This window comes from Dendroctonus ponderosae, unplaced genomic scaffold (genome assembly GCF_020466585.1).
Source record: "Dendroctonus ponderosae isolate FM_Combo_2020 unplaced genomic scaffold, Dpon_F_20191213v2 Dpon_F_20191213_1, whole genome shotgun sequence".
NCBI lineage: Eukaryota > Metazoa > Arthropoda > Insecta > Coleoptera > Curculionidae > Dendroctonus > Dendroctonus ponderosae.
In genome coordinates this window covers 52,144,746-52,157,129 of record NW_026017110.1, presented here as the reverse complement: position 1 = coordinate 52,157,129, position 12,384 = coordinate 52,144,746, and the positions used below count along the sequence as shown (strand labels likewise).

Sequence of the window (12,384 nt, the reverse complement as noted above, 5' to 3'; positions counted from 1 at the left end):
TAGCAAAACATGACCAATTCGTACGATAAAAAACTTCCAGTGGACGATACCGTCATATGCGAAATCTGACGAAATCCTTTCCAAAGACATCCGATTTAAGGTTCCATTTTATTTACAATGGATGGTACAAATTCGTACGAATGACTTCGGATTTAGTGAACTAGCTTCTATACGTTGCAATGAAATTTGATCATTAGCTCCTTTTCGCACGATTTCTGACGAAAGCAGTTCGGGCCCCGGCCCGTGGACTAACACTATTATATTCACTCCGAGCGGACCACAATCTACACACTATTATACTAGACGAGCTGCCTCATAGAACCAGATAAAACTACGTAGCTACTTGTCTTTACCTATGCCAGACATAACGACGCCGTTACGCATTCCATTGTGATTGCACCGTGTCATAAGAACTTATCACTTTTGAAAATAAAATCGAAAATGTTGTCAGTTGTTCCACAGCTTTAATTTATTTTGTTTTGTTCTATAAAACTCCGTGGTTGCACGATTTATTTCCTACAGCTTACTATCCGAAAAACTCATGGGTGTGCTGATATTCCACCAATTCTTTATGAGCAATTTTGCAATTTTAGCTCCTTAGAAACCAAAATGGCAATTTCTCTAGTTTGACATTTTCATGATTATAATCATGTACGTAGGGATGATGAATTACCCACAGCATAATCAATCTCCTGTGAAATTAATGGACAATGCATAAGTGTCGTCAAACAGTATCAATAGTGTTGATTTGAATATAAGGTGTTGTGGAATAAAACAATGTTCTTTGTGTTTGTAAAGTAATTTGATTGCCATCGAATTATTAATTCCAACATATAACTTAATTGATTCTCGGTTTAATCTTATATGTTCTTCTATACAACAGCAGTTCCGACATATTTGACAATCGTAATTAACAAGCTAGACAATTAAGTCTCTAGCAAAAATGTGCTCTATTATTAATTAAATCCATTAGCTTGGTGAAATGTCATCTCTATTCACTCGAAATTAATTTAAGTGGTTCTTTGAGGCAAATACAATTTTCTGCTTTTGACAAGGCTGATTTGTGCCCGTAAATATTGCTAAAAAGACGGAAAGTCGGCAAATTCATTGAATTAATTTGCTTACTTTCTCAAAAGCGCATCAGCTTTCTCGAAACCAACCTCAAAATAATGTGGAATTATGCTAGCGGCTTTGCTTTGTAAATTTCATTGCCCTCATTTTTCTTTGGAAATATATAGTACCACCAAATATATTAAATCGTACGTAAAGTACGTACGAAGCAAAATAATCGTTTTCTGCATTTCCGCCTAGTGCATATAGTTATAATCAATAATGTGCTATAAATGCCGTTAATGGGATTTGCCGGTACATGTATTATAGTTTTAATTTTGATACCCTTGTATAAAATTTTGATGAAATTATTTAGCGCTTCTTATTGATTGATGAATTGGACATAGAATATTTGCAGTTATGTTTAAGACATCTCACACATAATAACAGATTATTGCTTGAAAAACCTTTGAAAAGCTTTATGATCGTAAATTAAATTTTGTTTGCTTTTAATTTCAAATTTTATTAAGCGTTAATACGAAAACTGTTATTTTCTGTCAGTACGTTCTTCGCTCATGCTAATTTACTGTGAAATTTTAGTAAATTGCAGCCGAAATCGGAAATATCTATGAGGGAAAGTTTATGAATCGGTTTAATTACATTTTGTTGAGTCATGATAATATAATTGTGAATTTTTATGTAGTCATGCTGCTTTCACTGAATAATTGCTAAATTTTTATAGCCGTTTCCAAAATTGCCTCAAATGATTTAGTATAACATTCTCAACTCTTACCATCCATATGGAATTCATACGGTTTGCTTTAAATTGCTTTTAATTAATTTTTCTACTACCTAAACATTTTTCGGAATCCAAAGACGTGTCTAAAATGAAATTCGCCTAGAAGTTTTTTTACGGCACGATCTTTTTTCGTTTTCCAGTCCATAGGCAACTCCTCGTTTGCTATTCCTGGTATATTTTTAGAATCCGCACTAATATTTATCGTAGCATTCCAATGGAATAATGTGAATGACATATCGTGTGCTTTTGCTGTCCTTTTTATGCTGTGCTTACTGCGATACGGCAATTTTCCTTCGAGAATCCAGGTGTATTTTTGTTATCTCTAAACGACAAATTCCAAATGCATATTGGAGATACAGGGGATTAGTTCCGTCATTCGATTCAATACATTTTACGTTTCGATGGTTGCTAATTTTTCAAAGGGAAACAAAAGTATCTCATTTTCTAACATAAATAAAATAAGATAAAATAAATAAAATTAATTTCAGACTAAACTAAGTTTTATTATGGGTTAAATTAAGTTTTATGACTAAAATTGTTAATGTGCGTCAAAATTATTGCAGAGCTCTGCCTGTTTTATAAGGGCAAAATTGCGAAGATTTCTGCAATACAAGTACCACTATCTATTTTTATATAAATTCCATTTATTTATTTGAAGAAAATTTTAATTCGTTGCGGTAGAAATTCGCTCCTCGCCTCCTCGCTGACTCAATGTCGGAACCTATTTTTGCTGCAAAAAACGATATTTTATCATATTTTTAACAGTCTAGAACTCACAAGAAAGCTTGACGATTGGAGCAGTAGTAAAGTAAAATTATTCTTCATTTAAGCAGTTGAAAATTAATTTTTCTAGTCCGGTTTTATGCAAAGTGTGGTGCAATCCAAATAGCGACAATTAACATAAGTTAGTTGTAAATATGGTTGTAGGGCGGATATTTTTCACGCATTTAGTTAAAAAAAATCTAAAACTGTAATAGTCAAATACTTATAGGAAGTGGAAAATAATTTTTAAACTTAAAAAATATATAAAATATCAGTTTACTTAAAATTCGTGAGCTCTGGCGATTTACTTTTTAAATTATGGGAAAGGTCGATTTTCTACAGCAAAATATGAGTAACAATGAACTCTAGGTGGGCGTATAAAAACTTCGTTCTTTTGTCAAAAATTACTTAAAATAATTAACATGCATTTTCAACTACTGGTCTTCAACTTCTATGTTTGGGTGAAAAGGGTGACATCCGAGAACCCTACCCAAAGTCAGAGTAATACCTACTGGCGATAGAATAATTTTTTGTCAAATCACAGATTTGTAATGGTAAATCTCTGTAAGTTATTTCAATTGAAAACGCCAAGTCTCAAATAGCAAAATGTATTACGTTTATAAAGCATTTTCAAAAAACTATTTTCGTACACGGAACGACAATGAAATGGGATTTCAAGATATGAAAAGGAAGCTGAAATCGGTTTAGCTATTCAAGAGCTACAACTGATAGATTTCAAACGAATTTTCCGAACGAAGGTATTCATTTCCTGCTTTGGATATTCCGATATCTGATAAGTTGAGGCAACAAAATTCATTCATCAATTCTAAAACAATTTCCTTGGTTATGAAAGATGAAGAAAGCTGAGCAAGGAAAACTCATAATAATAGTGCGAAGGACAGCATATTTCTTGTAAATTACATTAGATACATTAAGGCGCGATTTTCTGTTGGTTTCGGTTATTCGTTTTTTTCTGGGTCTTTGCTTATGGCTAATCCACAACAATTTATCCTCCGTTTTCAAAGTCGGTTTCCACGGGCGATATTTCATTCTATATTGAAAGGGTTTTAAAGAGTAATCCGGCATAAATCTTAATTGTTTTTTTGCTGAAATTTGATGAAGTGGTTTTTATTATTTGGGAATTAATCGAAGTATCCCGCTAATTTTTGGTGATGGTATTAAACGTGAAAATGGTTGTGAAATTATTATGAATTCTCGCACCACCAAAACAATAACATTTCAGTGTATATGTATAATCATGGCTAAATTTAACCTGTAGAAATTATATCAATATTTGCGATACTAGTTAACACTTGGCACTAAACTCTAAGCATTAAACTCAGTTTGTAATTATGGAAATTTTATTCTAAATATTGTTGAATAATTAGGGTAAAGCCTCTACCGGCATTGTTTTGCTTAATATTAGCGCCTGAATTCTGATGGCAGCAATCCTATTAGATGGAATTTTTTATGGATTTAAATTTGATTGAATGAAATATTTATACGATTATTTTTATCCCTTTTTTCTGATTGTATTTCGTGTATATGATTGAAATGTGACTTATATGTCTATATTATCTTGCATGTTGACATATGAGGAAAAATGAGGTTAAATAATGTAATTATCTTCGGTCTGAGATAAAACCCTGATGAAATTGTATATCTAAGATGTAAAATAAAATTGATTTTCCATCCTATTTTCTAGCAACACTAAAGTGGAGCCCGCGAGAACCGCATTTAAATATTTTTAAAATGACTGCCGCGATAAATAGCTGCGGAAGTTGTGACAAGTGGTACAATTTAGACTTTTAAAATTTGAATCTTTCTCCAGAGAACAACTTGGCAAGTGTTCTTTGTTAAGTCTTAATATATAAAAGAATTATGAGAATTTTTACGGGCAGCTAGTTTTTGCTATGAAAGCTCCTGTGGTTGGGCGAGAGCAAAAGTCTGAAATTTCGATAAGGACTGACTGCACTATTTCCAACAGCATAAGTAATTTTTCGCTTTCCCATGAGAAGTAGCAAACTGACAAGACAGAAGAAAGCACTTAAGAGTAGTTAGACGAGTAGACTAGTCTACTTGCTTTTCGTGCAAGTGATGTTTTTGTTATACTTCAAAGAGCATTTAATTCGAAATTTACCTCTATAGCACCATAAATTTGGTAAATTGTGATTCTATGGAAGTTTCCGGAAGAAAAATTCAGTATGTTATTGTCAAGATTACCCGTCCAACGCATGAATGACAAAGCCTTTCAGTGCGATCTCGTTGCATTGTTTTCAATTAATTTTTGTTTCCAAAAATGTCAGGCAATAAGTAAACGTTATTTAGCCAATTTATTATTTGAGAGTGAGGAATTCCGATTGAACATTCTGTGTTCGGTTTTAAATCCACATTTGTGCTACTTTATGTTTAGGTCTGATTTGTATTTGTTCCTTTGGAGGTCATTCATGATTGGATACATATATTGTTTATATATTGATATATGATATATATATATATATATATATATATATATGGATATCTAGATTCTAGATTTATATTATTTATATTATAAGATATCTAGATTTAAGGGCATGCTGTGAATGAATATGTTTTCATTATTTTAGGTAGTAAACCAAATATCTTAATCGTTCAATTTGTCTGCTAAAATTGGGAGATTTATTCTGGTGAAGCACACGAAATTAACATAACATGTCCTACTTTGGACAAACATGTGAATCATTTTCAAAAAATACTATTCAATTTCATGTTGCTATTAAAACAGAAACATATTTTGCTGAAATTAGAGATATCTAAAAGCACGTCAGCGAAAGTTCTTGCAAAACTTATCGAACATTTCAATTATTGTGTTGCCGTCCACAGGATGTGTATTTATGTTTGATACATCCGCTGAATAATCAACAAATTAGCATTAAATTTCAATTGAATACTTGTTATACTTTTTAAAATAGGTATATGGATCATGTTATTTAAATACTTGATGTGGCGCGTTTAAAAATATAAATTTAGTTTTTTTTTGCAAAACTAGTTAACTGATACTAACACTCATCGTGTGGTAAATAAGCATATAAAAGCAAAATTGGACAGTGAGTATAAATTTTAACTTTAAACACCTTGTTTACGATACCCCATTTATAGGCAATTTAATACATACGCATTTCCAGAATTTAATCTCTATTAATGACGACATATAAAACTAGAGCTTCATTTGTGCTAATCCGAGAATGAACGTTATATGGATAGCCCCACACTGCACATTCCATCTAACAATGATTATCCTTTTAACTGATTCCAAACGGATTTACGTGAACTTTACAAAACTCAAATGAAAATTCAAGATGTAAAATGTCGCATTCCAATAACTATCAGAAACGTTTACGGTAGATACGGAAAAGAAATCTGTCTTCTTTGGCAAGAAGCTACATCGCTACTTATAATCCAGCCGATTTTCGCTTCATTTAACCTTGCTCGTTGGATAAGATGTCGCTGAGAGCTATAGATATCAAAAGACTTATTTTTGCCGGCAAAGCAACTGTCGCTTTGTTATATTCGATTTCAGATTTTTGAAGAGCAATTATGGTATTAAAGTCAATTTGGGTAACTTGGTAAACTTTAAACATCACTATAAATATAGACCAGCGATTGTTGCGTTTTTCGCAGCTTTTACATCCCAGCCTAATGAAGATGCTACCAGCGTAATGTTAAAGGCAAATTGATACATATTTCCATGAAATATACTGCTAAAATTACTGCTCTCAATTTTATTAACTTAATAAAGCACCGCAAATTGCTTACACTTAGGAATAATAACGCTACTTTAAATAAATGGCAGTAAGCAAACCGTTTACACTTTATAGCCGCATTATTGCCGTATAACAAGGTAAATTTATCTCAAAAAATAAAAATTGGGTACATTTTCTGACGGTTTCTATTAATCATTTTGCCTCAACATTTGCCCAGTTACTACTAATATTAATTACGATTGCCGATTAATACGATAGCGACATACGTACTTGAAAAAGTATGTGTTGTTCTTGAAGCCGAAGAATGGAACAGTATAAGTAAGCATCCATATGTTACCACCGCCACAATCGTAGTAGGGCTTCGACCACTTGCCATCTTCATATCTAACAGCCAAAATTTCTTCAGGAATTCGCATATCGTGAGCTGTTCCATTAAATCGATAAGTTGTGTAACCTGAAACAAAAAAATGTTTGTTTATCTCAACTTCCATCAAAGTACTTATTTGTTTTAGACTCATTAGCTTCGTTTAGATTACTTTTTATTCAAATATAGCTTGATCTATTTATTTATTAAAATATACATATAACAATTTCCAATCGTTGTAATCCCATGTGCTATAACGAAGGAAAGTACTAATTTATCAATCAGTGCTAAGTAAAACAATATTAAGCATTGATAAAGATATAAATCTAAGATAACAATTAAAATATAAATAGTCCATCGGTTTTGGCATCTTAATGTTTCACTGAAACATTGATTGATTTTACAAAATCAGCAATCAAGCAAGAAAATTCGATTTTCGTACTACGAATTTCATAAGGTGAATAGTCAGTTCGAACATAGACACATCCGTTAATTCAATAACAAAATTAGCAAAGCGAACATTTTCAAAAAGGAGGAGTAATTGTTGTTTATGGAAAATTTTAATACTTCTCTGAAATTTGTATGTACTATTAAGGTCTCTTTAGCTCACACTCACACTAAGGGTGTTCTTTCTTCGTTTTACAAAAAAAAAACTAAAATAAAGATCAACGATTTAATAGAATTAAACACTAGGAAATTAGGCAGTAAATTATCAAAATATCTGTCTATTAAATATGTACTTAAAAATGTGCAAACTCTAATTAAAACTGACAAAGCAACCGAGGGTCAAAATATATAATTTGGGCGTCATGGAATAAATACCGACATGGCGGTATTTTCATTTTATGCAGCCCGACTGCAATTAAAACACGCCTCATTTAGTTTTTACTGTCTAATTATTTTTCAGGTTTTGTGTGTTGCAAAGATACCATGCCGACCAATTTTTGTCCAGGCCATTATTATTCCGGTGCGTAAATCGTTTTGCACTAATCCAGATTTTTTATTGGTGGATGTATTGCACCATTCAACGTAAACTGACCCTATTATCACTTTAACTTTTAATCTGCGGTCGCTTTTCCAGTCAAATTTCATGGATAAAATCTGCTAAGACGTTGCCTTTCAGCACTTAAAGTTTTAGGCATGAACACTGTGACTCCTTTAACCCGGATAGCCTCTTTGAAATTGAATTTGAACGAAATTAACATTTCTCGATTTTAGTGGGAATTTATTTATAATGAACGCATAGATTAATTCCATACATATTTGAGCCTGAAATAGTCGCCGTTTTTATATTTGCATATATTGTGGTCAAGTAATCATTCTACAAACTCGTATAAACTAACTTTCGGTTTCCATTTATATACAAATACCTGATAAGCAATTGAGTTTAAAATTGAAACGATGGGCAAGCACGTGAACCTCGAGTGACGTCACGAGACATTATTTCGATCAATCTGCATGTGGGCTGTGTGGTAAATGTTGTGTTTACTGTGTTGCTTAATCGAACTTCGTCGCTTGTCCAATCTAGTCTCCTCAATTGCTCTCGAGGCAAGTAGTTGTAAATCACGAAAATTATTTACATGTGTGGCATTGTATCTGCTTTTTTAACTTTAATTATTAAATAGTTTCAGCCAGAAAGAAAAGTTACCGTTGTTAAACTGCTCAAAACGTTTTATGGTAATAGAAATCGTATCCTTCCTTCTAGGTGTTTTGCGTAAAATCCGTTCAATTTGGGTCGGTTTAAGTAAACGAAAAGTAACTTAAAACCTTTAATTATAGAGACATAAAAGTAAAACGTATTTTGAAAGCATGCACTTCATTGGTTCGTATAGATTCGCATCTACGCTAAATATTTCATAATTTCAACGTATGTTTTATGAAAAATATTAATGGATTTAAGTGTATGGGCGGACGATCGAAGATTTTATTGGACTCAAACTGTTTAATATCATCAGTTATTCCGGAGGGTATCACCGTCACCAGAGGTTGATGAATTCGTTCATTATGTACAGTTTTGGGTCTCAACTATGCAGCTATTGCTGTCGTTGATTGGGTATTATTTAAAAGTAAATCACATCAATCTATATTTTGATGTGTTAAAAGTTTCTTCACAAGTAACGGCTGGGCTTTGAAAAACATGCTTCCTCCGTTTAAGACGGAAGAGATGGATTCTTACTGTAATTGAGTGAAACCCTTTTCAGATATTTTCCTTGATAATTTGCCGAAATGCAACCATGCATATACTAGCACACAATCCCCAACAAAAAGCAACAAAGTTGAAAAAGTGCACAATTCCAGAATGTTCATCATGATTAACGTTTTTAATTGTTTAACTCGGATTGTTTTGCTCAGTTAGCTTTTTCGCTATGAATTGTTGAATGGCTATGAAAGTTGAATGAATAATTCGAAAAAGCTTATTGTTCGATGCCGATTTGTGTGCTGTCAGTTACAGAAATCGTTTCAAATTAACTGTTGCGGTGCGGTAAATCCTTTATGCTTGACTAAGAGGCACATTCTATGAATAGTTTAACCATATTAAATGCTTAACGGCCCTTAAAGACGCCACGTGTATCTGGTAATGAAGCGTCGATTTGGAATGTCAATTTGTCGCTCTAAAGACATAGATTATCGACCGTGAAACGACCAATTGTAAATTTTCGAAAATTATCTTGGGATAGATATCGTTTACAACCTCCAGGGACAGTTAGCTGATAGTATTCACATTTAAGATTCAGCTGAATATACTAAATAACTCAGACTTAAATGAGCGTCGCTTCAAATATTACTGGCAGTTTCCAAACTGAATTTATTAATTTACAATTATGTTTCTTTTGACTTTCGCGCTTTGCTTACCTACTTCTTAGAATCTTATTTACATTTAAATCACGAAAATAAATTACAGTACTACGGGACGACCCAATTAAAACATCCAAGAGCTAATTATTTATTTTCGTCATGGCAAAAATCTTATTTGCTGGTGTAATACAACGAAGATTATTTGCTTTATTTTGTGGCGCTCTAATTATGTTAAAAAGCCAAACTTTGCTGTCTAGATGTTCTTAAAGCTATGGACATAGTCAGATTGAATTGTACATCTGTTTTAAATACATAGAGCTGATGTAATTAATTTGATGACTACCTAAGTCTTTAGATGACATCGGTTGAAAGTTCGAAATGGAATAATCAATTTATAAAGTGAGATCGTCTGCTAGTTAAATTTCCTTAAATACGGCCAAATGTTACCCAATCAATATTTAATTTTAGTTGATTATGAAACTTTCTAGCAATTGACATTTTTATTGGCGATCAAAAATATTTTGCAGCTCAGTCAGACTGAGAACTGATCGTTTTTAATCAACTTGGTCAAATTGGTCAAACTGGTCACCGGTATATCCCGGGTATCAATTTCAAAACTTTCTATTCTTAATAGCTTTCTTGCAGTTAAAAATATGAAAAATCGGAGACACATCAATTGCATTTGTAAGGGGGACACTGTTAATGAATATTTTTAGCTTTTTTGTTTCAATCCGGTAGAAATAGGTAGACCTTTAGAATCTTAAATAGGATGGGAGTGAAGTGGCAGATCGTTTTAAAGGGCGTTCGATTCTCTTTACACTAGGTACTACTTTGTTGCTTGTGGTACAAATGTTTCCGAACAATCGAGTTTTAAAGTTGCAGAAACAATTAAGCTTGTTTGCATTCCGATTTTTTTGTTTTCAGGTTATTATTTACACACAAGTTTGTGTTTTGTTTGTGGCGTTTACTAAGTTGTGTACAAAATACGAGATATTCTCGGATAGCGGGATTGGCAGATGGAGACCAATTGAATGCTCTCCAATATCACCGGATATAACACCCTTAGACTTCTTTCTTTGGGGATATCTTAAATCCATTGTTTATAAAACACAACCTGCTGATTTTAATATCTTAAAAGGCGAATTGCAGGCAGAGTGCCGGTCAATTACCGGTGAAGTTTCCGAAATGTTAGGAAGGAGTTTGAAAATAGACTTTATTATTGTTTACAGGAAAATCTGAAATCTGATCTGAAATTTGTGTTCCACAAATAAAAAGTTATTTTTCTCGAAGTAAAATAATCAATAAATCAGAAATCAATTGTTTAAACTAGATTTTTTTTCGTGTTATTTAACGATTTAAACGATGTAACCATATCTTTTAATAATTTGTACTACAAGGAGACCATAATAATGCCATTATTTTTGTTTGAACACTAACCTGGAAACCAAAATCTCAATTCAGGCGAGTTTATTTGTTTCTGCAACGTTGAAGCGCGATTATTCGTAGACCTCTGGACAAAAAGCAAACAAAGTAGTAACGAATGTATTCCCATTTAAAATTTTAAAGGTGACTCCAACTAGGGGGTTGAATCAAGAAAGTTAAAAATTTTAATATAAAGTGTCCCTCTGAGAAATAAAATTGACGTGTCTCCAATTTTTCATATTTTTAACTTCAAGGAGGAAATTAAGGGTGAGAAGTTTTCAAATTGACAACCGGCATATATAAAATGCGTTTGGTCGGACATTAATTTTCAAAATCTTTTTTTTAAATCTATTCAGTTGTTATATTTTACATTTACTTTTTACTGTCCTGTTGATTGAAAAATCTCTGATACCAAAAGGTAAATGGGAAAAATCTAATCACTTTACTGAGTGGAATGAAGCAGAAAGTTTCAAGAATAGACACGAAGTTTTTCTCCAAAAAACTACAAAGCGAATATCTGAAATTGCTCCCAATGCTCTTAAGCAAATGGTTATAACACAGTTTAATACACATTTATTTTTTGAGTTGAGAAGTTTTGAAGACAGATAATACTTCATAAGCATGTTGTTGAAAATTTTCGTCTATTTGATAGCTGAACCAACAATTATTCACGAGAAAATGCTCCGATTTTGGGACGGCAAAGATTCTTTAATTTTCATGAATAATGTAGAAGAGAAAATCTGGTTAATATAATAAGGTAATATATCAAAATTTCAGCGTGGTTTTAAAACTGTTAACCACAACCGTGTCCCCTTAATAAATGTTAACAGACAGTGTATTATTAGATTTGCGGTTTGTTTACGAAATTTTAATCTGGGAAGTATAAGCAATATTTCCTCACCAAAAGTTTGTTTCTCGGCAAAACTCTGAAATAATTAAAATTTAATATTTCCAGCTCAGGCCCCGGTATTAGCTAAAAATATCCTTTGTTAATGGAGCATCCCTTTGGCAATGAATAATAAATTAAGTCATAAGATGCCCAAATTTGCTACTATGTCTATATATAGAGTTGAAACTCACTTGCTTATATCTCCCGTAACGGTTTTTATTTTGTCCTGCATTTAAAAATCTAGCGAGCTTTCAGATTTTCCTATTTCACCGTAGGGTCGATGCTATTCGACTATATAATTAAAATTCTATTACCCGCCACTCTTTAAATGGCTCATTTTTAGCTTTAGTGCATAGCCGAATTATAATTTGAGGTACAATGCAAGCCTTCAACCAAGTTAATTGTCTTTCAAGCTTTCCTAGTTTATAATGTTAAATAACTTCTCACTCACTCCACCCTTTTGGTGGCTGCCTCAAATATTAATTAAGAGGAAAATCAGCGATAATAAATTATGTTTACATGCACCTGCAGACTCGTTAAGGTGTTACACGTATTTTTT

General features: G+C 32.5%; 1 protein-coding gene across 1 annotated transcript in view; it reads right to left on the bottom strand.

Annotated features, from left to right (window-relative positions):
* Positions 1 to 12,384, bottom strand: part of LOC109533890 (probable G-protein coupled receptor 158) — a 173,633-nt gene that overhangs the window by 88,642 nt on the left and 72,607 nt on the right. Inside the window, exon 2 of the mRNA XM_048670154.1 lies at positions 6,625 to 6,808. Coding sequence (XP_048526111.1) covers positions 6,625 to 6,808 — 184 coding nt within the window. The remainder of the gene's footprint in view (positions 1 to 6,624; positions 6,809 to 12,384) is intronic.